Source organism: Pristiophorus japonicus, chromosome 3 (genome assembly GCF_044704955.1).
Source record: "Pristiophorus japonicus isolate sPriJap1 chromosome 3, sPriJap1.hap1, whole genome shotgun sequence".
Lineage (NCBI taxonomy): Eukaryota > Metazoa > Chordata > Chondrichthyes > Pristiophoridae > Pristiophorus > Pristiophorus japonicus.
This window is the reverse complement of record NC_091979.1, coordinates 37929926-37957337: the sequence shown is the minus strand read 5'-3', so window position 1 is coordinate 37957337 and position 27412 is coordinate 37929926. Positions and strand designations below refer to the sequence as shown.

At 43.5% G+C, this 27412-nt stretch overlaps 1 protein-coding gene across 6 annotated transcripts in view; it reads right to left on the bottom strand.

Annotated features, from left to right (window-relative positions):
* Positions 1 to 27412, bottom strand: part of ptpn4a (protein tyrosine phosphatase non-receptor type 4a) — a 287492-nt gene that overhangs the window by 193308 nt on the left and 66772 nt on the right. For all 6 annotated transcript variants that reach the window (XM_070875277.1, XM_070875279.1, XM_070875282.1 and 3 more), the window contains one exon: positions 24972 to 25126. In XM_070875277.1, the coding sequence (XP_070731378.1) occupies positions 24972 to 25126 (155 nt within the window). The remainder of the gene's footprint in view (positions 1 to 24971; positions 25127 to 27412) is intronic.

The window sequence follows — 27412 nt, the reverse complement described above, 5'->3', positions numbered from 1 at the left end:
AGAATGCTCCCGGTGTTGGGGAAGTCAGAACAAGGAGTCACAGTCTAAGGTAAGAGGTACGCCATTTAGGACCGAGATGAGGAGAAACTTCTTCAGTCAGAATTGTGAACCTGTGGAATTCTCTACCACAGAAAGTTGTTGAGGCTAGTTCGTTAGATATATTCAAAAGGGAGTTAGATGTGGCCTTTACGGCTAAAGGGATCAAGGGGCATGGAGAGAAAGCAGGAATGGGGTACTAAAGTTGCAAAGATGGTCAGCCATGATCATGTTGAATGGTGGTGCAGGCTCGAAGGGCCAAATGTCCTCCTCCTGCACCTATTTTCTATGTTTCTATGTTAAGGTGCCTATAGACTACGCCCACCCACTGACTTTTTCCCCTTATTATTTCTCATCCCCACCCTGTTTCAACATTCTGATCATTTGAGCCAATATCGTTTCTCACTACTGCAGTGATTCCATCCTTTAGCAACAGAGCTATCCCACCTCCTTTTCCTTTCTGTCTGTCGTTCCTAATTGTCAAGTACTCCTGAATATTTAGTTCCCAGTCCTGGTCACCTTACAACCACATCTCTGATGGCTACTTGATCATACCCTTTTGTAACTATTTGTGCCGGCAGCTTATCTAATTTGTTACGAATGAAGCGTGCATTCAGATATAACTTTTAAATGCGTTTTCTTACCATTTTCTCCTGCTATGGCCCCAATTCCTGATACACACGTTTATAGATTCTGTTCCTTCCTGTCACGCTCTGGTTTTTGTTTCCTCCAATGCTACCCTGCTCTATTGCCATGATCTTACTTAATGGCAGAGCAGGTTTGAGGGGCCAAATGGCCTACTCCTGTTCTTATTTCTTATGTTCTTGTGTTATGTAGATGATGTGCTGAACTCAAGAGTGGAGCTAGAACCCATGGCTTTTCTAACTCAAAGGCAAGAGCGCAAACAAATGAGCCAAACATCCCAGCAAAGAACTTACAAAGCAGATAAGTATAGAAAAATTGTACTCAGAATATCTGACAAGGCTGAGCCAGAGACAAAAAAACATTCCAGCAATCCAATAGAGATTGTAATTTTTTTTTGAAGAAAAAGGAATGATTTTCTTTTTCAGTGTTTCTGTTCTATCTAATTAAGAGCTTGGGTGGCCTAAAGCATAAAAATACCTTGCGTGCTTTCCTCACCCGTTTTAAAAATCATTACCATTCGACTCCAAACTGTATTTTCGACCTCTGTCCACTCACAGCCCTCGTCCGGGCAGGTAAGCGATTGCTAAGTATCCCTCTTTCTCTTTTATAACAAGTCTAATTAGAGGGATGGCAGGATAGCTCAGTCCTGTGGAATGCATGCCCTGCGGCATGTTGGAAGTCCTGGACGCTTCGCACAACCTAGACAACGTGTGCAGGTGGTGTCTCCAGCTTCAACTACTCGAGCTCTGCATTTCAGAGTTTGAGCAGCAGCTAGTCACTACGGTGCATTCGCGAGGCTGAGAACGACGTGGATAGCACGTTTCAGGTGGTGGTAACACTGCAGCTTAAAAGCATGCAGGTAGAGGGGAAATGGGTGACCACCAGACGGACGAAGAACACTAGGAAAGAGTCTTCTCCTCCTCTTCCACCCTCCGCCCATGGGATACACTGCAAAGTAGCAAGTTGGATCCAAAATTGGCTTAGAGGTAGGAAGCAAATGGTAATGGTTGATGGATGTTTGTGTGACTGGAAGGATGTTTCCAGTGAGCTTCCGCAGGGGTCAGTACTTGCTTTTTGTGGTATACATCAATGATCTAGATTTGAATATGGGGGTATGATTAAGAAGTTAGCAGATGACACTAAAATTGGCTGTGTGGTTGATAATGAAGAAAGTCATGGACTGTAGGAGGCTATCAATATACTGGTCAGGTGGGCAAAACAGTGGCAAATGGAATTTATTTCGGAGAAGTGTGAGGGCTAAGAAGGAAAGAGTACACATTAAATGGTAGGCCACTTAATAGTGTAGATGAACAAAGGGACCTTGGAATGCTTGTTCACAGATCCCTGAAAGTAGGCCAGGTGGATAAGATGGTTAAGGAGGCATATGGAATACTTGCCTTTATTGGCTGAGGCATAGAAGAAAAAGGTTATGCTTAACTTGTATAATACACTGGTTAGGCCACAGCTGGAATACTGCATGCAGTTCTGGTCGTCATATTATAGGAAGGACATGATTGCATTGGAGAGGGTGCAGAGGAGATTTACGAGGATGCTGCCTAGAATGGAGAATCTTAGCTATGAGGACAGATTGGATAGGTTGGGTTTGCTCTCCCTGGAACAGAGCAGACTGAGGGGAGATCTCATTGTACAGGCCCCTCAAAATTTTATACACAGTGGATAGCAAGGACCTATTTCCCCTTGGTGGAGGGGTCAATTACAAGGGGGCATAGGTTTAAGGTGGTTGGTGGAAGATTTAGAGGGGATTTGAGGGGAAGCTTTTTCATGGAGGGTTGTGGGGCTCTGGAACTCACTGCCTGGAAAGGCAGCAGAGGCAGAAACCCTCACCACATTTAAAAGGTGCTTGATGCGCACTTGGAAGTACCATATCCTGCAGGGCTGCTGACTGAGGGCCGTGTGGCTCTTTGTCGACCGGCACAGACACAATGGCCTCCTTCTGCGCTGTAAATTTCTTTGTTTTCTATCAGCAACAGTCTCTTCCTATTAAATATCAAGCTGACCATGTTAAATTGTGCATCATTTTACTAGTCTTTTTTTCCCTGTATTTTATTCAACTTTTGTTCACAGTACTGAGAACCAGCTTCCAAGTGTTACTCAGCTGGACAATATAAAAAGAGGCAAAACGTATTGAAGCTGAAGCAATCCTCATTAGCAGCAGCTGTAGACAATTCTGAGCTTCCTTACCATAGGTTCATGAACTCACCAAGTCATTAGTTCTGTTTATAAACAGAACTATTTAAAGATTCTACTGAATACTCACATTTCAGTTGACCATAATTCTTTGTAATGGATTTCAAGAGCTGGTGCTGACACTAAGAAAAGCATGAGGTTGGGGGAAGGAGAGAAGTTCTTTTAACATAAAATACTTCCATTTATACAATGTGGAAAAGTAGTTTAAAATCTGATAATGAGCAGTCAATATCCACTTTTATTGTTAAGACACCTGCCAATTTGGGCTTTGTGAATAATGTGCAGCAAACTGAATCTTTCTTTTAGGAATTAGCTGGGGAACAGAGGATCAAACATAAGGTGGAGCCCAAGGAAAAATAAAAACAGAAAATGCTGGAAACACTTGGCAAGTCATGCTGCATCTGTGGAGAAAGGAAGGTGGGGTTAATGTTTCAGGTTGATAACCTTTCGTTAGCACTGGAAGATACAAACAAATAGTTTACAAGGAGGAACAGCAAGTAAAATTGAGACGAGAAGAAAAAAGAATGGTTTGAGATCAAGTGGAGGACACGAGATGGTTAAATAGCAGGAGTGATAATGGTGCGAGACAAGCAGGCAATAAAGAAATTGGATAAACCAAAGATGTATCTGGGGACCCAGAGGATGTGTGACCAGAAAATTTGGCAAAACACAAGGCAACAATGGCCAGGGAGTGAGGTGGAAGAAAGACAGGTAGACACCATGGGTGCTGGAAAATATTACCATAAGTATTTTCACTGCCAGCATAAGATCAGATCATTCCATCAAACCTCAGAAGTGCTCATGGAATAGGAGCAGTAACCTTCTCTCATAATCTCCAAGATCCTTAGCAATTCTTCCCCATTTAGATGCAAACACCTGCAAGTAGCCTATTACGCATGAGGGGCTGGGATATCAGTCAAGGCCAAGGGGAACCAGTGGATGTGATGTATTTGGACTTCCAGAAGGCATTTGACAAGGTGCCACATAAAGGGTTACTGCACAAGATAAAAGTTCACGGGGTTGGGGGTAATATATTAGCATGGATAAAGGATTGGCTAACTAACAGAAAAAAAAGAGTCGGGATAAATGGTTCATTCTCTGGTTGGCAATCAGCAACTAGTGGGGTGCCGCAGGGATCCTTGCTGGGATCCCAACTATTTACAATCTATATTAATGACTTGGAAGAAGGGACTGAGTGTAACGTAGTCAAGTTTGCTGATGATACAAAGATGAGAGGAAAAGCAATGTGAGGACGACACAAAAAAAATCTGCAAAAGGACAGGCTAAGTGAGTGAACAAAAATTTGGCAGATGGAGGATAATGTTGTAAAGTGTGAGGCAGAAAAAAAAAATCAAAGAGCAAGTTATTATTTAAATGAAGATTGCAAAGTGCTGCAGTATAACAGGTCCTGGGGTGTACTTGTGCATGAAATACAAAAGGATAATATGCAGGTACAGCAAGTGATCAGGAAGGCCAATGGAATTTTGGCCTTTATTGCAAAGGGGATGGAGTATAAAAGCAGGGAAGTCTTGCTACAGCTATGCAGGGTATTGGTGAGGCCACACCTGGTATACTGCATGCAGTTTTAGTTTCCATATTTACAAAAGGATATACTTGCTTTGGAGGCAGTTCAGAGAAGGCTCACTGGGTTGATTTCGGAGATGAAGGGGTTGACTTATGTGGAAAGGTTGGGGGAGGAGGTTGGGCCTCTACTCATGGATTTCAGAAGAATGAGAGGTGATCTTATCGAAGCGTATAAGATTATGAGGGGGCTTGACAAGGTGGATGCAGAGAGGATGTTTCTACTGATGGCGGAGACTAGAACTAGAGGGCATGATCTTAAAATAAGGGGCCACCCATTTAAAACAGATGAGGAGAAATTTCTTCTGAGGGTTGTAAATCTATGGAATTCACTGCCTCAGAGAGCTGTGGAAGCTGGGACATTGAATACATTTAAGACAGAAATAGTCAGTTTCTTAAATGATATGGGGTTATGGGGAGCAGGCAGGGAAGTGGAGCTGAGTCCATGATCAGATCAGCCATGACCTTATTGAATGACAGAGCAGGCTCAAGGGCTGGTATGGCCTACTCCTGTTCCTATTTCTTATGTTCTTATAAGTCATGAATACAAAGCTCGAGATAGCCCGATGCATGAAGCAATCCCTGATGAGAGATTCCGATCATGGATATTATTCAAAAGCAAGAGTTGCTGTGGGGATTGAAGGCCACACGTTTATACAGTCCCATAAAAAGCCTGCCACAATTTGGTGCAGGAGCACTGACTGCTCTTAAAAGGAATCATGCATTTCATAGTAATTTCTATCATATGCTCTGCTGGGTTTTTTTCTCAAATAAAATATTCCAGCAGTTTCTACCTTTCTCCCCAAAATACCCAAAGGGTAGTTTAAGTAACTGCTGCTGTAGCTCTCATGGAACACATTGGACACATCCATACCTGTCTGGTACAATACAATGAAAGCCATTTTATGCAACAATCATGTGCATTAGCAACTGCAAGTAGAGTATTGATGTTTCCACTACTTAAAACTCATCCAATACTGGTGCACACCTGCTGACAAAACTATGGAGGGACTTAGTTTATTTTTGATGCAGATATATGACCATAGGCCAGCTGGTGCATGCGCTGTACTGTGTGCAAAATCCATTTTTTCCCTTTGGCTATTGCTCCTGAAGAGAACAATCTAGTATTAGATTTTCTGGAGGTTCATTATCTGGTACCGATACCGTAGCCACCTGAAAGAGAAACACAAACCTAGATAGCTGATGAAATTAACCAAGTGAAATTAATTAATTGTACTCCTGAAGCAGGGGAAGAATGCTTGTGAAGCCTCCAGCTACTGCCCGATCACCTTACTTTGCACTTGTTATAAAGTGCTGCAGAGGCTACTACTCCACAGACTAGCCGCTATCAAGTCAACCATCTCCAAGGAGCATGTAGGCTTCTAGAGCAGTCGTAACTGCTGCGATCAAGTGGTAGCTTTAACAACGCACATCGAAGCAGGCTTCCAGTGCCAGCTCAAGACCACCGAAGCACTCGTGGAAATGTCAGTAGCGTATGACACAGTATAGAAGCATGGACTGCTTTTCAAGCTCTACCATTTTATCCTGCAGAACAATGATCCAGCTTTTCAACCGATGCTTTCGTGTGCACATTGGCTCCCAGATGAGCACATATAGGACACTGAAAAACATAGGCAGCATCTCCAAAACTTTCGAAAGACCTAAAGAGTATGGTCAACTTAATCCAGAAACTCGCCGGATCCACATGGGGAGCAAACGCTCCAACCCTCCATACGGCAGCACTCGCCTGGTCTACTCTACAGCACAGCTATCGAGTCTGCATGCCAATCCGTTGGTGTTCAGCTGAACTCTTGAGAATTATCACAGGTATGCTTTTTACCACCACCAACACCTTGACTGTCCATGCTTGCAAATATCACACCACCATATCTATGCTACGAATATGCAGTCTCCAGAGAATACAACCACTACACCAAAGACATGCCGATCCAGGCCAACTTGATCAACATGTCTCAAATCTACACGGCCATTTTGGACCATCGCTGAAGCCCTTCAGCGATCTCCCCTCAACTTTGATGACCGATGGCGAAATGCTTGCAAGAACTGAGACATACGGAATGGATTCCTTATAAAGGACCCCAGAGTACAACCTGAAGGATCAATTCTTCCTCGCAAACAGTGGACAACCATCAACGCCTCAGAACTGGTCATGGTAGATGCTGCCACCTTCTCCATAGATGGAAGATTAAAGCATTGCCATCATGCAACATGCTCCTAATCAGATCCTGGAGCGCATCATTGAGCACTGCCCTCAGAGGAAATTTGCAGGCAGCCTACAAGATATCCACGCTTTGGCCTGGATATCTGACTTAGTCTCTTCTTTCACATGGTAGTAGCATCTAAGTGTTTGATTCTCCAGTGTCTGACTAATCTAACCTCCTCCTATCGAGTTTAGAAACTTTATTCCAAACTTTGATACTTGTAGCAAGATGCAAAATAACCTTTACCTGTAGAAAACCAATGGTTCAGGTCCTAGGGTTTTGAGGTGAGATTAGGAAGCCATGTGCAGCAATGACCACCTGCAATGTCACGATGACAATGCAGTATACAGGTTAGGTACACTGATTCCCAGCACCCACCAAAATAAATTAAATCTCTACAGGAGTTGGAATATGTGGAAAAAATAATGGATGACCCAGAGCTTGGCAAAGCAACTTCAGCAAGTATCCAATAAGGCTGCTTAAAGCCTTATACTGACAATGACTGTTACATTTCACCTTTCTGGAAATATTTACCAGCAATCAAGTGAAATGTTTTCTCAGGTGTTCTGGCGTAAAAGCAGTATTAAATCAATACTCATCTTTCAAGTACTGTTATCGGAGCTTCAAAGAGGAATATTCAGAGATATGTCAGCAAAGGCTCTTGCATCTGTCATATCAATGTACTTAGGCTACATGTTTAACACCGTAGGCAAAAAAGAACCACAGCATCTAATTACATTTCTCTTGCTGGATCTCTTCACTGCTACGCCGTTGTTTTCTTCTGCAGTGCATTAACAGCATTTCTTCGAGGAAGGTACCCAATCAAAATATCCATCACTACATAAATTAGAAGTCGGAAAAAAAATCTGACTGGGTTGAAAATGTCCTAATTTAGTTAACAGTATATCTTGAAAGTTTCAATCTTCACACATAACCTGGACAATTACAACATTGCAGGAAGTAAATAGGAAGCCGTTGAATGCCACCTTTTTAAAAAAAAAGAAATCTCTAACCAATTTCCCCTCTAGAATTTCCCTCAGTGAGTGGAAAGTCATGGGGCACAAAGTATCTGATAAATATCTAAACCAAAAAGATCAGTAATGCTCTCGCAACATGTAACCTAAAATCAGGCAGGACAATTACCAAACTGTATTTACAAAGCATGAAGTGTTTTTTTTTGCATTTAACGCCATGTGACGGGGAAACAGCAGCAAAATTAACCAGTGGTGGAATTCCAGAGTTACTTCCTTTCGCGCCAATAACGAAAACTGATGCAAAATAAGTTACTTTTGAAGCATTGCATTTGCGAAGAATTGTAAAGGTCAGCACCAAATGTTACTAGATCTTATCTGCTGCATAAAAGTTGATAAATTGCATGTATCAAATTTAATCTAAAACAATGATACAAGCTCTCTAGCGTCTCAGCAAGTTGAGCCATGTGAACAAGGATGGCCCGAAGCTTGTGATGAATGTTAAGTGAGCAGCCAGAGAGAGATAATTGACAAGTCACACTTGTGTTTGCACATACATGGAAACACCCATTGTGAACAGTGAACTGAAGTGACTGAATCTAACCTTCGAGTTTGTAAGCACTTAAAAAAAAAAATTAGCGTTTGATCTCCAGTCTGTGTTGCTAGCTCTGACAGAAATTCAGGAAGGATGCTCCTATCTACCTCAACATCCTGGGGGCTTTCCCCCTCCCCAAATCAGAGTTCTTGCTCCCACCTGCAAGTCAACATTCCCAACTAAAAAACATGCACAAACATCAAATGAAAGCAGCATGATGCACACAGTTGAATGGCATGCTGGTATTTTCATCACAAATAATGGCCACTTCAGCCAAGCAAGAGTGCATCCATCAGCTATGGAACTGAACCCTAGTGAGGAGTCAATACTTTTTGGAGTGGAAATCAATAAAATTGATGGGAGGAAGAAAAAAAACCTGAGCCTGGAATTTCCAGTAGATTGTGCTGGGTTTTTTTTTTACAACACAATTCGTCGGAAATCGGCCAAATCAGTGCAAAAGATGGAGAAATTTTGAGCGTTAATTATGTCCAGCGCAAAGATATTCCGCAATCTTTTGTGCTGGTTTTAAAAAAAAGTGCTGCAAGTCGGCCTCGCGCCCAGATCGAATGAATCACCATGGTGAGTTACTACAAATTGCGCCTGTTTGTAGGCCTTCGAGGTGGCTCTTAATTTTAAGGTGTTGGCACAAGGACACTAATAGGCACCTTTTAAAAATGTACTATTTTTAATTTACTGAGAAACTGACTACAGAACCATTTACTAGATACATTGGTGTACAAACAAGGAACATAGCAATGGGCCATTTCGCCCACACCGGCCGACAAGGAGCCACACAGCCCTCGCTCACCAGTTCTGAAGGTTACATATAAACCCACCAACAATGAACAATGGCGGAAAGGTAAAGAACATCCGGCCCAACCAGTCCGCCCCACACAACTGCGATACCCCACTCCACATACGCAGAGCCATGCGATATCCTGGGAGGCGCAAAAAACCCCCACAAAAACCCAGGCCAATGGGGGGGGGGGGGGGGGGAAACGAGAAAATCCCTCTCCGACCCATCCTGGCGATCAAAACTAGTCCAGACCACCACTCTGGCCATATTTGATTCCTTGAACTACTTACCATCATATCTGATGCCAGCCAACAAGAAGTTATCCAGTCTAATCCCAATTACCAGCTCTAGATCTGTAACCCTGCAAGTTATGGCACTTCAAGTGCCCATCCAAGCACCTTTTAAATGTGAGGGTCTCTGCCTCCACCACCTTTCCAGGCAATGAGTTCCAGACCCCCACAGTCCTCTGCGTGAAGCAGCTTCCCCCCCTCCAATCACCTCTAAACCTTCCACCAGCCACTTTAAAACTATGCCCTCTCGTAATTGACCCCTCCAAGGGAAATAATCCCTTGCTATCCACTATATCCAGGCCCCTCAAAATTTTATACACCTCATTGAGGTCTCCTCTCAGCTTCCTTTGTTCCAAGGAGAACAAACCCAGCCTATCCAATCTGGCCTCTTCACTAAGATTCTCCATTCTAGGCACATCCTCGTAAATCGCCTCTGCACCCTCTCCAGTGCAATCACATCCTTCCTCTAATACGGTGACCAGAACTGCACGCAGTACTCCAGCTGTGGTCTAACCAGAGTATTATACAATTTAAGCATAACCTCCCTGCTCTTATTCTATGCCTCGGCCACTAAAGGAAAGTATTCCGAATGCCTTCTTAACCAACTTATCAACCTGGTCTGCTACTTTCAGGGATCTGTGGACAAGCACTCCAAGGTCCCTTTGTTCATCTACACTTCTAAGTGGTCTACCATTCAATGTGTATACCCTTTCCTTATTAGTCCTCCCCAAGTGCATTACATCACACGTCTCCGAATTAAATTCCATTTGTCACTGTTCTGCCCACCTGACCAGTCGATCGATATCCTCCTGCAGTTCATGACTTTCCTCTTCATCAACCACAGCGCCAATTTTAGCGTCATCTGCAAACTTCTTAATCATACTCCCTATATTCAAATCTAGAACATTGATATTCACCACAAAAAGCAAGAGACCCAGTACTGAGCCCTGTAGAACCCCACTGGAAACATCCTTCCAGTCACAAACATCAACCTTTGCTTCCCATCTTGAAGTCAATTTTGGATCCAACGTGCCACTTTGTTCTGGAACTGCAGTATAGTTTTTTTAAAAAACATTGATATTTAAAATCAGATCAATCAAGCTTTGGTCTAGACATGGATTAAAAATGCATTAAAAATGTGATAAACCCAATTTCAGATGGATAAGTACAACGTCCGAAATCCTGACTCCTCGGAAGAACGTCCATCCCGGTTTTTGGATTTTTCCAGATTTCAGACAAGAAAATCAATAGTCTGAAATCCGGAATCCTCTACCTAATCCAGGCAGGATTTTGGGTTTTCGCCACAAAAATGTTCGGTTTTCGGACAATAATTCCAGACAACTCCACCAGCTATGTGCAAAATTTCCGGTTTTCGGACAATTCCGGTTTTCGTAGTTCCGGATTCACGATGTTGCACCTGTATTAATAAAACTGCACCAGGTTACTTGAGCTCTGGGCTCACGGGATTGGGGACAATGTACTAGCATAGATAGAGAATTGGTTAACAGACAGAAAAGAGTATGGATAAACGAGTCATTATCAGATTGGCACGCTGTAACTAGTGGGATGCTACAAGGATCAGTGCAGGGGCCTCAGCTATTGACAATCTATATTAATGACTTAGATGAAGGGACCGAGTGCAATGTTTCCAAGTTTGTTGATGATACAAAGCTAGTTGTAAAGTAAGTTAGTTGTGAGGAGGACACAGTCTGCGAAGGGATTTAGACAAGTTAAGTGAGTGGGCAATAAGGCAGAATATAATGTGGGGAAATATGAAGTTATTCACTTTGGTAGGAAGAATAGAAAAACAGAATATTAAGTGATGAGAAAGTATTAACTATGTTGCTGTTCAGAAAGATTTAGGGGACCTTGTAAAGGAAACACCAAATGTTAGCATGTAAGTACAGCAAGCAATTAGGAAGGTAAATGGCTTAGGGGTTTGGAGTACAGGTGCAGTGTCAAGAATCTGGCGTTCCAGAACATTCCGAAACAATCGGTGGCAGGGTTGTCCAGAATCTTTTGGAATCTGGACCCGCCTACCTTGGGGGCCCCGCCACTGCCTGACCTTGAGCCTCACCGCCGCCCTTGCCTCTGGGCCTCCTCGGCAGGGCCGGACGGCCCAAACAGCTCTTCAGTGGGGCCTCGCCTGATGATCTCTTCGACGGGGAACCCCCACCCCCTTTGATGTTCCAGAATCCGAAAATACCCGAATCTGGGCTTGTGTGTTTCGGATTCATGATGTCCGAAAGTAAATTGAACATCCGGAATCTGGAACGGCCTCAGTCCTGACTTTAGGTGCCGCACCTGCACAAGATTAAGGAAGTCTTGCTACAATTGTACAGGGCTTTGGTGAGACCACACCTAGAGTACCTTGTACAATTTTGGTCGAGTTATCCAAGGAAGGGTTATACTTGCCTTGGAGGCAATACAACAAAGGTTCACTAGATTGATTCCTGGGATGAGCGTGTTGTCCTATGATGAGAGATGACTAGGCCTATACTCGAGTTTAGAATGAGAAGTGATCTCATTGAAATAAATTAAGATCAACAGGGTAGATGCTAAAAGGTTGTTTTCCCTGGCTGGAGAGTCAAGAACTAGGGAGCAGAGTCTCCAGATAAGGGGTTTGCCTTTTAAGACTGAGATGTGGAGAAATTTATTCACTTGGAGGGTTGTGAATCTTTGGAATTCTCTACCCCCAAAGGGCTGTGGATGCTCAGTCATTGAACATATTCAAGGCCGAGATAGATAGATTTTTTGGACTCGAGGATTTAAGGGATATGGGATTAGGACGGGAAAGTGGAGTTGAGGTCGAAGATCAGCCATGATCTTACTGACTGGCAGAACAGTCTTGAGGGACCGTATGGCCTTCTCCAGTTCCTATTTCTTATGTTATGTTCCCACTTAAATACACCAAGGAATATTTTTGATGCAAAAAAGTGTCAGCTGTGGCTCAGTGGGTAGCACACTCTCGCCCAAGTCAGAAGGTTGTGGGTTCAAGTTCCACTCCAGAGATTTGAGCGCAAAGAATTAGGCTAACACACCACAGCAGTACTGAGGGAATACTGCACTGTCAGAGGTGTCGTCTTTCGGATGAGATGTTAAACCGAAGCCCCGTCTGCTCTTAAGTGTACGTAAAAGATCCCATGGCACATTTCGAAGAGGAGCAGGGGTGTTATCCCATGTCCTAACCAATATTTATCTCTCAAATCAACATTACAAACAGATTAACTGATTTACCATATTGCTATTTGTGGGAGCTTACGGTGTGCAATTGACTGCTGCATTTCCTACATTATAAGTGACTGCCCTTCATTGGTTTTAAAGCACTATATAAATGAAATTCTTGTGTTTTCTGTCAAAAAAAAATTAAGTTCTAAAATGCAGGTCCATGGCAGGTTTAACATTTGGTGATATGCAAATGAGCAGAAACTTGAGCAAAACAAAAACTTCTGAAAACCAGTGCAATTGGAGTGTAATTTACACCTGGATTGACTATTGCGCCCAAAGTGGAAATGTAGATATATATATTAAAGTTCTAACCCAGATATTAATTTGTTTAAAATTAAATTGAACGTTCATAAAATTGCAAAAGTGTAATAATTCACATTAGTAAAATAAACATACAAATGGCACCAAGTATTTGATTCTATTAAAGTATATCCACTCATCACAATGCAAGCATAATCACTTGACAATATAAAAGTAGATGCTTTTCATCGGCAACATAAACTGGAGTGAAAATAGCTGGTCGGCCTTACTGGTCCAGGACTAGCATGAAACTGCAAACTAGCTCAAAGTCCTGAAATATCCAAAAAGAAACCTCAACTCAACATCCTTCATTTTCTCCACAAGGAGAGATTTCCACACATGCAAGATTTTAAAAGTGTAATTGCATGGATCCAAAAATTGAAAAGTGCACAATCTCAACTCTCGTACTTCAAACAAAGCATTATATTAAAAACTTCAGTGCATTAAAAAATATTTTGTGATAGGTCAGTTCCAAGAACCACCAATCTCAATGAAAACTATGGTCTAGTAGAAAACAGGAATAATCTGTTTAGAAATTCGGTGTCCCGTGATCAATGGCCTACTGCTGCTTCATCACAGGAGGCTGGCAGGATTTGGTACAGCCGACATAAAATCTGAAGAAAGCCTTTAAAGCTAGGGAGGTTATGCATGAAGTGCAGAAATTCTACAGTTATAGATTTTCCAGTCAGTGATAATCTCTGGAGGAATTCAGGCTTATGCCAAAGGACCACCCAACACACATCTGATTAAAGAGCAATCTGGAACCAAGTTGATCAAAAATCCAAAAGCAATGCTGCTTTCCAAAATAGAAAAAAAATAATAAGTCAAAAACAGATACAAGCACATCTAGCTAGATGGATTTCCACCTCTAACATCGCTCGTCTCCACCCCTGCCTCAGCTCATCCACTGCTGAAGCCTTTGCTACCCATAGACTTGACTATTCCATCGCACTCCTGGCTGGCCTTCCACATTCTACCCTATGTAAACTAGAGGTGATCCAAAACTCGGCTGCCCATGTCATATCACGCACCAAGTCCCACTCACCCATCACCCCTGTGCTCGCTGACCTACATTGGCTCCCGGTTAAGCAACGCCTTAATTTCAAAATTCTCATCCTAGTTTTCAAATCTCTCCATGGCCTCGCCCCTTCCCATCTCTAATCTCCGCCAGTCCCACTACGCCCCCACCCCAGAGATGTTTGCGCTCCTCTAATTCTACCTTCTTGAGCAGCACTGATCATAATCACTCAACCATTGGTGGCCGTGCCTTCTGTTGTCTCGGCCCCAAAGCTCGAACTCCCTGCCTAAACCTCTCTATCCTCCTTCAAGATGCTTCTTAAAACCTACCTCTTTGACCAAGCTTTTGGTCATCTGCCCTAATATCTCCTTGTGGCTTGGTGTCAATTTTTTGGCCTCAATACTCCTGCGCAGCACCTTGGGATGTTTCACTATGTTAAAGGCTCTATACAATACAAGTTATTGATGGCTAGGTTAATTGGCTGTAGTAAAAAGATGTCATTGTTCCATAAATATCTCAAATTGGTGAATAAAAATTATTTGGTGAAGCATCAAATGCGATCAACACTCCGCAGGCACCAAGTTCTCAGAAGTGAAAATCCAAGAAGGCACAGCAGGATGTTGAGGAAACAACTTATCTGCCACATCAGTTGACCTGATATTAAATTTCTACTGAGTTTACAAAGAGCTTTAAAGGAAAGATGGTTAAACAGTTGTGATGATGGCAATGGTTAAAAAAGATAAAAAATTAATAAGCCATTGCTAGGCAATATCCAAGCAGAAGTCACACAAGTTAAGTCAGGATACAAGCCTAAGAATCTGCTTCCCCGAGTAAGCCGCTAGAGATGGTTGGCAACCGTAACCTAAACATCTAAAACAGTGGTTCGCAAACTTTTTGGTTAAAGGACCCCTTTTCAAAGAGATTAGTAACCACGGGCCACCCTCCCCCACCCCCAACTAAATTATAATAGATGATCAATGTTCCCTGGAATTTATTTTCGGGCCACATGGCCCCGTTTCTAATGAAAAGCCGGCAAGCCAGATGCGCGGGACCCCTGAAGCTATGCCAGCTAACAGGGAACATTGTATACAATACTCATAATATGAAAGTGCAGCTTGTAAAGAGTGCTTTAATAATGCTTTTAAGAAAGCAGGTATTTACTTCGATTTGAAATGTGTGTGCCTGCTTCTCACGAATTTTGGGTACTCCGGAGCAACAGATGGCTGCTATTAGCCTCTTAGTGCTGGACAATTTTTAAAACCGTCAGCAGGCTGGCCAAGGTGAGTGAGGGCACGAGAACCCATGCACATGCTGGGCTGCTGCTGGAAACATGACACCCCACGATACTGTCCCACTGCCATGCTCTGCAACAGCTGCATTGTTCCTGTTTACACACGTGTTTGAAGGGCCCCCCCACACGCTCCGACCTCATGCCGGGAGGATGGCACAGGGTCGCGGCGCCAGGGAGAGGAATCGGTTCAACTGGCAGGGAATGCTCGTTGCAAAGTGATTGAGAGGAATGTGCTATTTAAATTGGGAAAGATTACAAAATGCTTCAGGTACAAGGGATCTGGGAGTTCTTGTACATGAAACAGAAAAAGTTAGCATGCAGGTATAGCAAATAATCAGGAAGGCAAATGGAATGTTGGCCATTATTGCAAGGGGTTGGAGTATAAAAGCAGAGAATCCTGCTACAACTGCACATGGTATTGGTAAGACCACACCTGGCATACTGCATACAGCTTTGGTCTCCTTATTTGAGGAAGGATATACTTGTCTTGGAAGAAGTTCAGTGAAGGTTCACGAGGTTGATTCCTGAGATTTGTCATAAGAAAGGTTGAGCAGGTTGGGCCTGTACTCATTGGAGTTGAGAAGAATGAGAGGTGATCTTATTCTGAGGGGTATTGACAGGGTAGATGCAGAGAGGATGTTTCCCCTCATGAGGGAATCTAGAATTAGGGGGCATAGTTTCAGAATAATGGGTTGCGCATTTAAGAAAGAAATGAGGAGAAATTTCTTCAGAGGATAGTGAATCTTTGGAATTCTCTACCCCCAGGGAGCAGTGAAGGCTGGGTCATTGAATATATTTAAGTTGGTGATACAGATTTTTGAATGATGAGGGAGTCAAGGGTTATGGGGAGTGTGCGGGGAAGTAAAGTTGAGGCCAGGATCAGATCAGCCATGATCTTATTGAATGGCGGAGCAGGCTCAAGGGGCCAAATGGCCTACTCCTGCTCCTATTTCTTATGTTCTTCTTCCTGAGAAAAGGTGGGTACAGGCATTAAAAATAATTCGCAAGAACTGACTCTGTTGGTTTTATAGAGTAGGCGGCTTGAAATTAGCTCCGGTCGCGGACCCCCGGGAAGTCTCTCCGGGGCCCCAGGGATCCGCAGATCTAAAAATGATAGTCCATCCAAGCCAATAAGTATTGAGCTTGGATTCGTACATGCCAATCAACAGCATTTAATGGGTTGTACCTTCGTGTCAGCATTGACCAACAAAAATAAGCATGGGATTTCATCTCCCCACGCTGCCTCAAGATTGCCCCAGAATGTTCCATCAGAAAATTCTCTGCACATGTGTGGAACTTGGATGCTTGAATAACCAAACAGGTAGCTACCAAACCGACAGGATGAAATAGCACACAGCAGTGAGTACTTCAAACTTTCGATGCTGCAGAGATGGTTAACTGATGTAAAATCTGTTGATATGGCAGAGACTGATGCAAAATATACTGGAGAGGGAGAGAAAGTGCACAATCAAGGAAGTGAATCATATATGCCCACCATGAACATTTCATTCTTATTCAGTGCCAGGGTAGGGTGAGGAAGGGGAATAAAATGGCAAAGATTTTGGAAAAGTGTGCCAGCAATCACCAACTCGCCTTGGAGCTGCCACTTGAGGCTGGCAAGTATGATTCTGTGAGGCAAGTACACCCTCATTATTCTACAGCCTAGCTCTGGTTTCTATCCACCAGATATCAGAAAATGTGCAGTTTTGAAAATGGATGGAGAGTAGCATGTCCCAACTCCCAACTTGTGAATATGTTTTGCACCTTCAATGTCTTCCAAATCTTAAATTCACCACAGCAAAAAGCTCAGATTTTTTTTTTAAACTTTAAAAACGGATTCCCATCCCAGGACTGCTTATATCCACCTTGAAACCTTAATACTGTCTTAACACTCTCTAACACTGGTCAGCTTTTGCTAATTTGAGGTTGGCATGCCAGTGACGGAGCCCTCATTTTAATGTTTTTTTTCCCCTCAATACAATGTTCAATCTCAGAATCAACTGCACAAGCATGGTCAAAACCAGACTATGGATAAGGTGCCATGAGGAAAGAATGAAACAGAGGAGGGGGGACTATTTAAAATTATGCATTTGAGAACACTGAAATATCTCAAAATGTAGCAGTGCAGTTGAAAGACTATACAGAAAAACACAACGGCATTGATAACACAGAAAAGTTAGGAGCAAATAGGAAACAGAGGGGAATGTTGGGAGGAAAGTTCAGTATAAAATGGGAAAACACAAACTCAACAGCTAGAACCCATTTACAAGACAAACGCCCCCCTCCCCATCAAATTGGGGAGACTTGCCAAAACAAAATCACACAACTTCCTCTCAATTAGAATGAAATCACACTTTTTGGGGAAATGGAAAAAAAGTGTCAACAGTTCAGGTACCAAACGAGTACTGAGTAATTGTTTCAAACTCAGTCGATTAGCAAGCAGAGCTTACCAAAAATATGCCTTGCGCAGCCAATCAATCCAATAAAACCCAGAGCCATCTCTATTACATTTACCATTAAACATGCAGTGAACTTGAATTGCACAAGTGCTATTATCTTGCATGCGAAAAATTCATTCGAAAACTGCCCTCTCTCCCCTCCGCGCGCCCCCCCCCCCCCCCCCCACCCCCCAAGGTAATAAAACATGCAGTGGATTATCATACATTACATCAAACAGGCTCCTAGTGTTTTTGTTCATACCAGTTATACACCAAAACAATATTCAACATTAAAGGAAAACAGATGGCAGACTTCCACGAAGACATGTGATGCAGTGCACAGCAAAACATTTGGTTTTAGTTGGAACGCAAAATGCTCTCACGAGGAACACATTTTGCACTATGATAATCTTTCACGAGTGTGTTTGGACACAGTCCTTTCACCTGGAGTCCCGTGTTCAATTCCAGCACAAGCTTATGGGATGGAAAAAAAACCTCGAAATGCCCCCAAAATTTCCCGTTCTAGTGGATGCGGGCCCACGACAGAATTTATCACTATTTGGCATCATCTCAGAAGCAGACAATACCATGGTGTGGTGGAGCTAGCTGCTCCTGTGAGCTTTGGGTTAAGGTACTGTCAGAGTGAGGAGGGGGAGGGACGAGAAAGAGAAAGGGAGGAGGGGGAGGGACGAGAAAGAGAAAGGGAGGAGGGGGAGGGACGAGAAAGAGAAAGGGAGGAGGGGGAGGGACGAGAAAGAGAAAGGGAGGAGGGGGAGGGACGAGAAAGAGAAAGGGAGGAGGGGGAGGGACGAGAAAGAGAAAGGGAGGAGGGGGAGGGACGAGAAAGAGAAAGGGAGGAGGGGGAGGGACGAGAAAGAGAAAGGGAGGAGGGGGAGGGACGAGAAAGAGAAAGGAAGGAGGGGGAGGGACGAGAAAGAGAAAGGAAGGAGGGGGAGGGACGGGGGAGAAAGAAAGGAGGGGGTGGGGGGAGAAAGAAAGAAAGGAGGGGGAGGGACGGGGGAGAAAGAAAGAAAGGAGGGGGAGGGACGGGGGAGAAAGAAAGAAAGGAGGGGGAGGGACGGGGGAGAAAGAAAGAAAGGAGGGGGAGGGACGGGGGAGAAAGAAAGAAAGAAAGAAAGAAAGGAGGGGGTGGGGGGAGAAAGAAAGAAAGAAAGAAAGGAGGGGGTGGGGGGAGAAAGAAAGAAAGAAAGAAAGAAAGAAAGGAGGGGGTGGGGGGAGAAAGAAAGAAAGAAAGAAAGGAGGGGGTGGGGGGAGAAAGAAAGAAAGAAAGAAAGAAAGGAGGGGGTGGGGGGAGAAAGAAAGAAAGAAAGAAAGGAGGGGGGTGGGGGGAGAAAGAAAGAAAGAAAGAAAGGAGGGGGTGGGGGGAGAAAGAAAGAAAGAAAGAAAGGAGGGGGTGGGGGAGAAAGAAAGAAAGAAAGAAAGGAGGGGGTGGGGGGAGAAAGAAAGAAAGAAAGGAGGGGGTGGGGGGAGAAAGAAAGAAAGAAAGGAGGGGGTGGGGGGAGAAAGAAAGAAAGAAAGGAGGGGGTGGGGGGAGAAAGAAAGAAAGAAAGGAGGGGGTGGGGGGAGAAAGAAAGAAAGAAAGGAGGGGGTGGGGGGAGAAAGAAAGAAAGGAGGGGGAGGGACGGGGGAGAAAGAAAGAAAGGAGGGGGAGGGACGGGGGAGAAAGAAAGAAAGGAGGGGGAGGGACGGGGGAGAAAGAAAGAAAGAAAGAAAGAAAGAAAGAAAGGAGGGGGTGGGGGGGGGGGGGAGAAAGAAATGGGGGGTGAGAAGGAGAGGGGGAAAAGTATTCCATTCCCAGATTTCCTGGCACCCATTTCAACCAACACAAAATATTGCTTCGAAAGAAGGTGTATGTGGAAAACAAAAGAATAGGAATCAGAATATTATTATATTATTATAGTGCAGGAAAGCTCAGAAAATATCTGATTAGCATGGAGAAAACATTTCGGCAAAGTACAATGTTCTTTTTGGCACTAGTCATCCCTCCATGCTCCTTAAAGAATGCCCTTCCTGTACTATAATCATCATGGATAGTATGTAGTACTCAATTCTTTCAAGACTCTAAAACTTCTTGAATCTAGGACAGAAATTTTGTAGATTCACATATTGGCCTAAAGGACAAGTCTAAGACACAGATGACATGTGTGACCAGCGATAATCAGGGTGACCATATTTATCCACTGGTACATCAGAATACCCAATGACAGCATGGATACATGTAACTGAATGAAATATTTTTAGGGAAATTGAGTTGGCTCAGGTCAGATTGCACAAGACTGGAATCAATGAAATGGAGAGTTTAGGAATAAAGGTTAGAGATAGGGAAGGAGCAGGAATAGGTGATCATCGTATAAGCTGATGCCACTGCCTTGGCCACGCAAAATATGAATCTGTCCATCACTGAAGAGACCCTGACCAGTGATTTACAGAGGATGTAGGCCTACTTCTGCCGATGGAGACTTCGGCCAAACCTGCAGAAGACTGTTACCTCGACACACTCATCAAGCAAACCAAGCTTTAAAAGTCTGTTTGCAGCAGAAAACCCTCCTATTTAGGAGTCATGCTTGACTGCACCAGGTCATATCAAACATCTCCAAAACTTTGGGAAGTAACGAGAGTCGGGTAACTTGATCCAGAAACTGAATCCACATGGGGAGCAGATGCTCAAACACTCCTTACGGCAGCACTTGCTCTCATGTACTCTACAGTGGAATACTGTTCTCCGGCATGGCTATCAAGTCCACGTCAAATCCGTTGACATCCAGCTGTATTCTATTATGAGAATTATCACCGGTATGCTTTTATCGATACCAACACCTTGGCTGGCCGTGCTTGCAAACATCGCACCGCCACACCTCAAATATGCAGTCTCCAGATAATACAACCGCTACACCAGCAAAGACATGCCAATCCACCGCTAACACATTTCAAATCTAGAAAGCCATTTTGGACCATCACCAAAGCCCTTCAGCAGTCTCCTCTCAGCCTTGATGACCGATGGCAAAATGCTTGGAAGAACTGCGACATACGGAATGGATTCCTTAGAGGACCCCACAGTACTACCTGAAGGATCAAAGCTTCCTGGCAAACAGTGGATAATCAACTGCCTCAGAACTGGTCATGTTAGATGCTGCCACCTTCTCCATAGGGGGGAGATTAAAGCACCCCATCATGTGACTGTGGAGCTCCTAATCAGACCCTGGAGCACATCAGAGCACTGCCCTCTGAGGAAATTCACAGGTAGCCTACAAGATATACACGCTGTTACACCGGAAGCTTTGGCCTGGATAACCAACTTAGATACTGACATTTGATTTGCTACTACCATACGAAAGACGACGACGACCATCATAATGAGGGTGCATAGTGGAGGAATAATGATCAGGAAATAAATTACAACTGTAAAATGACACTGGATTTTAAAAAGAGGAACTTTTCAAAAATCAAATAGTTGCAAGAACTAATCCTTTTTATTCTTTATTCTAACAACTTTTGAATATTTTGTCTAAACAGCAAGCACAGATATTCTAGCAGGGCAGGAAATTACTGAGTTGGATTGCGATGAAAAAGCATTAGATACCACCATGAGCCCATGGACAATTCAATACTAGTGCAACCAATTTCCACATGCAATTTGGCTAACCTATGAGCCAGGACCATACTGCTTAAATAGTGTCAAAATTAGACAGAACAAAATGATTTCAATACCCTGGGCCCCTGATAGTGAGACTAATAGATGATGAATGCGAGAGACTCTTGGGAGACTGAAGCTTGGTTAGATTTTTATAAACTGAATCATTTATGCAGCTGTAGTTTTTTCCTTCCTTTTTGTGATCATATTCCATTGCAACACAGAAAGTGTGTTCTCAACACAATTATGTCCAAAACTAGGCTTTTACCTCAAGGTCACACAAGACACACAACAACAGTGCTACACTTGCGCCACCCCCTTCCTAGTGTTTCAGCCAATTGGTGCCCCCCCCCCCCGCCCCGCCCCCTCACTTAAAAACATTGATGCCTTGCAGGGAGACTAATTTAGTCACCCTCTAAGGTCCCATTAGGTGGTCACTGTTCATGTTTGATCTTGAACGATGAATGTCAACTGGCTATACAATTGTAGGCATGTCACAGACAATCCTAATTCTATCTTCACTCAATGTCCACACATTCGCAATTCTGACAGGGGTCACTGTACGGTAACCTAGAACGGGAATCCTAATAGTTTTTCCCCTTCCTGACCTCGGGCCTTTTAGGTTAACTACAGCATATCCAATGCCAGCACAGCAGAGTTCCTGTAAGGCAGACCTTTCCTGGTCTGTATGGTTCAGTATCTTACAGGCTAAACTGTCTTCAAAATAGGGAACATTTGGGATCCACAATCTGGGCACAAGATTAGAGAATTCTGGGACACAGTTTAAAGTTAAGGGTATCAAGAGAGTAAGAAATTTGGCAGGTTTTAGTAAGAAGGTGATGGAATTGTGGAAAATATTAACAGTGGGGGAGGTGGGACAAACACCAAAGCAGTTTAACCAAAGCATCGGTTAATTCTCGTTAGAAAAGGGAATGCAGAGTTTAATTCTACTTTATTACTACTGGTATAAACTAAGATTTCCCAGGAAGCCTTACACACCACATTTATAAAACAATAACTTTTGAATCAAATTGAAATCCCAAGACTAACTTCAAATCTTTCTTGAAAGCAACCCCAAATATACAAGGTATCAAAAGAATATGCTGAAAAGTTCCTGGCTATGATGTAAAGTGCACAAAACACTAAGCCAAAGAATACCCACTTGTACATCCCTCAGAATTCATACTGCTCCACATAAATTCTTTTGAAGAAATGCACAGATGAAGTTTAGATTTCTAGATTTATAACATACTATGGTCAAGAACACTCAAGTTCAAAAGACAAGCGAAATAGAAAAATATACAATAAATGAGAATGAAACACTTCCCTTGACTCGTCATTTTCCTTCCGTTTTTACAACCAATGTCTTTACTTTCCTAGCACCAGTAAACACTGCAAGGGGCAGGAACATCCCCACACTGTTCTAACAATGATAAAACAACCATTTATTGTCACCACAGCAGATATCAGCATTCTATCATTGCTCAAGTTAGCAGAAAGTAGCAGCAGTAATGGAAAGAAATGTAGCAAGGGGCAAGGATAAAGTGATGGTGGAAATGGGATTTCAGAAGCGATTACAGGTGCAGTGCCCCGAATCCGGAGCGCTCGAGCATTCCTGATTTTGGAACTTCTTTCTGACATCACAAATCCGGAAACGCCCCCAGGTTCGGGTATTTCCGGATTTCAGAACGTCGGTTCGGGCGGGCCCCGCCGCCAAGGAGGTGCTCAGGCAGGCCCCGCCGAAGAGCTGGTTGAGCCCCATCGTGAAGGTGGTGTTCAGGCGGGCCGGCAAGGAGGCAGAGGTAAGGGCAGTGACGGTTAGGCAAGGCCCGAGGTTGGGCAGCGGGGACCTCTAGGTCAGCAGGTCCGGATTCTGGAACATTTTACGGATTCCGGAACTCCGGACTTTGGATGCTTAACCTGTACCACAAATTACCATTTATGCATTACAGTGCACTGGTCACTGCTAGCGATTTGTAGCACGCTTCTGGACCACCACTTTGGTACAACTCTTGCTTTTTGGAACAATAAAACAATAATATGGCAAACCACTGAAGAACTAATTCTGTTAGCTTCAAATTGAATTTAAATGGCATTGTTTTTCTTTAATAAAAATCTATCGAGATGCCAGATTATCCCGAAAATTTATAAACTACTTGTATTTCTATAGCACCTTTAATGTAGGAGAAATTAGGGCAGTGACCAAAAGCTTGGTCAAAGAGGTAGGTTTCAAGGAGCGTCATAAAAGGAGGAAAGAGGAGTAGAGACGGAGAGGATTAGGCAGGGAATTCCAAAGCTCAGGCCGATGGCTGAACAATTATAATTAGGGATGCTTAAGAGGGCAGAATTAGAGGAATGTAGATATCTCGGGGAGTTGTGGGGCTGAAGGAGATGAGAGATAGGCAGGGGCGAGGTAAACACAGAAACATAGAAAATAGGTGCAGGAGTAGGCCATTCAATAAGATCATGGCTGATCATTCACCTCAGTACCCCTTTCCTGCTTTCTCTCCATACCCTTGATCCCTTTAGCCGTAAGGGCCATATCTAACTCCCTCTTGAATATATCCAATGAACTGGCATCAACAACTCTGCGGTCGGGAATTCCACAGGTTAACAGGTAGTGGAGGGATTTGAAAACAAGGATGAGTATTTTGAATTCGAAGCGTTGCTTAACTGGGAGGCAATGTAGGTCAGCAAGCACAGGGGTGATGGGTGAGCAGGACTTGGTGCGAGTTAGGACATGGGCAGCCGAGTTTTGGATCACCTCTAGTTTACATAGGGTAGAATATTGGGAGGCCTGCTAGGAGTGCTTTGCAACAGTCAAGTCTAAAGGTAACAAAGGCATGGATGAGGGCTTCAGCCTCAGATGATATATGGTTGGAAGCTCATTTCAGGGTCAAATATGACATCAAGGTTGTGAACAGTGTAGTTCAGCCTAAGTTGGGGAGAGGGATGGGGTCAGTGGCTAGGGAACGGAGTAAAGAGGAGGAACTAAAGAGGAAAACAGTTCATATCCTGAGAGGAGCATGAGCTGCTGTAATTATATTGGAGTACGCTATATAGAATGTGAAAACCTCTTCACCCTCCAGAGCACTAGCATCTGATGCCATGATGGGGGTGGGGGGGAGGAAAGAGATACAAGGAAAACACATCCATTCTTTAGTCAAAATTGCTCAGTCACTGTGCTATCGCTTCCTCCTCATGCATATAGCCTTCTCCAAATAGAAACAAGGAAAGCATAATTAATTTTAATGATCAGCTACAGGAGTTACACATCCATCTGGTAATGTACAAGGACATTTCATTATTTTTAAAGTGAGTCAGATTTGGCACTAGTTTTAGCACCGAAGACTGAAACATTATTACTCGTTCTCAATACACTATTCTCCTCCAGCATGTAGTACAGGCTGGTCCAGCCTACTGCAGTTTCTTCGCTCACAAGTGCTGTTTTCCATCAACTCTTTCTCCTATACTTCAAAAAAGTGTTTTTCATTTCCTGAAATTAGAGCACTGCATCAAAATAGTGAAACTAAAAAATAAAATGGACAGAACTAGAGTACATATTTTTTCTTCCAAAGAACCAATCTTTTCAGCATCACCATTTGTTACCTTCTCTTTTTCACAAGTTTTGACAACACCATTGGATGGAAGTAAAGAGTAAAAGATTGTCTCACATTCAAAAGATTTTATATCAACTTACATTAATCTTGAAAGCTTGAACAGTGTTATCCAGGAGAAGTATGTTGCACACCACTTCTGTGTGTTGTCTGTCTCTAGCCAGTTCTGATGCTCGTACATTGTAAGTCCTGCCAGCTGGCAACCGGAAGCGCGATGTCATTACTGTCCACACGGGGTCTACAAAAAAAACATTAGCGTTTAATACATGGACATTTTTCAGATTCTTTCAGAAAATTAATTTTAGGATTAGCGATAGTTCTAAATGAATTCACCAAAATCAGTTACTTGTCTGAAATAAATTATGATACAAATATTCCTGCCAACCACAATACAATAGAAACATAGAAAAATAGGTGCAGGAGTAGGCCCTTCGAGTCTGCACCGCCATTCAATGAGTTCATGGCTGAACGTGCAACTTCAGTACCCCATACCCCTTGATCCCCCTAGTAGTAAGGACTACATCTAACTCCTTTTTGAATATATTTAGTGAATTGGCCTCAACAACTTTCTGTGGTAGAGAATTCACCACAGGTTCACCACTCTCGGTGAAGAAGTTTCTCCTCATCAGTCCTAAATGGCTTACCCCTTATCCTTGGACTATGACCGCTATTGGAGTTATTAAGTGACAACGGTGCACATGGGAAAACAAGATCACACTGCATTTAGGCAAAATGCCTCTGCATCAATTCTTCTAATGGTTGCCAATACTTTGAAGTTAAACCAACAAGGTGGTAATTTAAAAAAAGTACTATTTCTGTGTCAATACATTTTTGCCGCTAGAAATATATACTTTGGTTCTCCTGATTGTTTAAAAGGTAAATGCACCAACTTGTGGCAGAGCCACAGAGATCCCAGGTTAGAATCATCGATATTTTACGGCACAGGTCGTCGTCATTCGGCCCATCATGTCTGTGCCAGCCAAAAAAAGAGCTATCCAGCCTATCCCAGCTCTTGCTCGTAGCCTTATAGGTTACAGCACTTCAAGTGCATATCCAAGTACTTTTTAAATGCAATGACTGTTTCTGCCTCTAACACTCTTTCAGGCAACAACAGCTTGTATTTATATAGCGTCGTTAACGTAATGAAACGTCCAAAGGTGTTTCATAGGAATATTAGAAGACAAAACATTTGAATGAGCCACACAAGGAGAAATCAGGACAGGTGACCAAAAGCTTGGTCAAAGAGGTAGGTTTTAAGGAGCGTTTTGAAGGAGGAATGAGAGAGAGAGGCAGAGAGGTTTAGGCAGGCAATTCCAGAGCTTAGTTCCAAGGCAACAGAAGGCATGGCCACCAATGGTTGAGTGATTATAATTGGGGGGGGGGGGGGGGGGCTGGAGGAGATTGAGAGATAGGGAGTAGTAAGGCATTAGCGGGATTTGAAATCAATGATGGAAATTTTGAAAATTGAGGCGTTGCTTAACTGGGAGCCACTGTAGGTCAGCGAGCACAGGGGAGAGGGGTGAACGGAACTTGGTGCAATTTAGAACATGGACAATCAGCGAGGTCCAGACCCCCATCACCCTCTGGGTGAAAACAATTCTCCTCTACTCCCCTCTAATGGGCCCCAAGTTTCGGGCCGCGTCTAAAAAAAAAACTCACCTATCCTCCGACTCCCTGCAGGTCCTCTGGGGCTGGGCGCGGCGCAGCATGAGCTGTGGGGGGCGGAGCCAGGTCCCTGCGCTGAAAACAGTGCCGGGACCTCTGCACATGTGCGCTACAGTGGGCGCGCGCATGTGCAGTAGTTCCAGGCGCCCAACTGTGGGAGGGGCCCGAAGCACGCAGCCCCTAGCCGTGGCCAAATGGCCTCACCGGGGCTGCGTGGATAAGGCTCACCTCCCGACCGGACCCGACCTTTCTCCCTCCCCCCCGCCCCCCTCACCTTCCTTCCCCCCCCCACGTTGTCAGAAACAGACACTGACAGAGTGAGACACACACACACAGATAGACACACACTGGGGGGGGCCGTCCCAGCACACTGTTGGAGGTCTCCCGGTTCTGCAGTCAGTAAGTAGAAAATGTTTTATTTATTGATTTTTAAATTTTTTTTATTTACTAATTTTTTTTTGATTTATTGGTTGATTTATTGATGTATTTATCATTTATTATTGATGATGGCTCTTTATTTGTAAAACTGAAGCGTTTAATGTTTGTAAACTTCCCTTTAAACCCCCCCCCCCCCCCCCCGCCATTCCCTACATCTGATTTGTAACCTATGCCTGATTTTCTAAGTGTAGACAAGGTTTTTCTGAGCGTACAAAAATCTACACTTACTCCAATCTAAAGTTAGTTTGGAGTATGTTTTCACTGCCTAAACTTTCAAAACAGGCATAAGTGGCCAGACACGCCCCCCCTTTGAAAAAAAATCTGTTCCAAACAAACTGTTCTAACTGACTAGAACTGGAGCAAACTAAATGCCGAGAATTGCAATTTCTAAGATACTCCAAAAAAAAAAGGAGCAACTCAG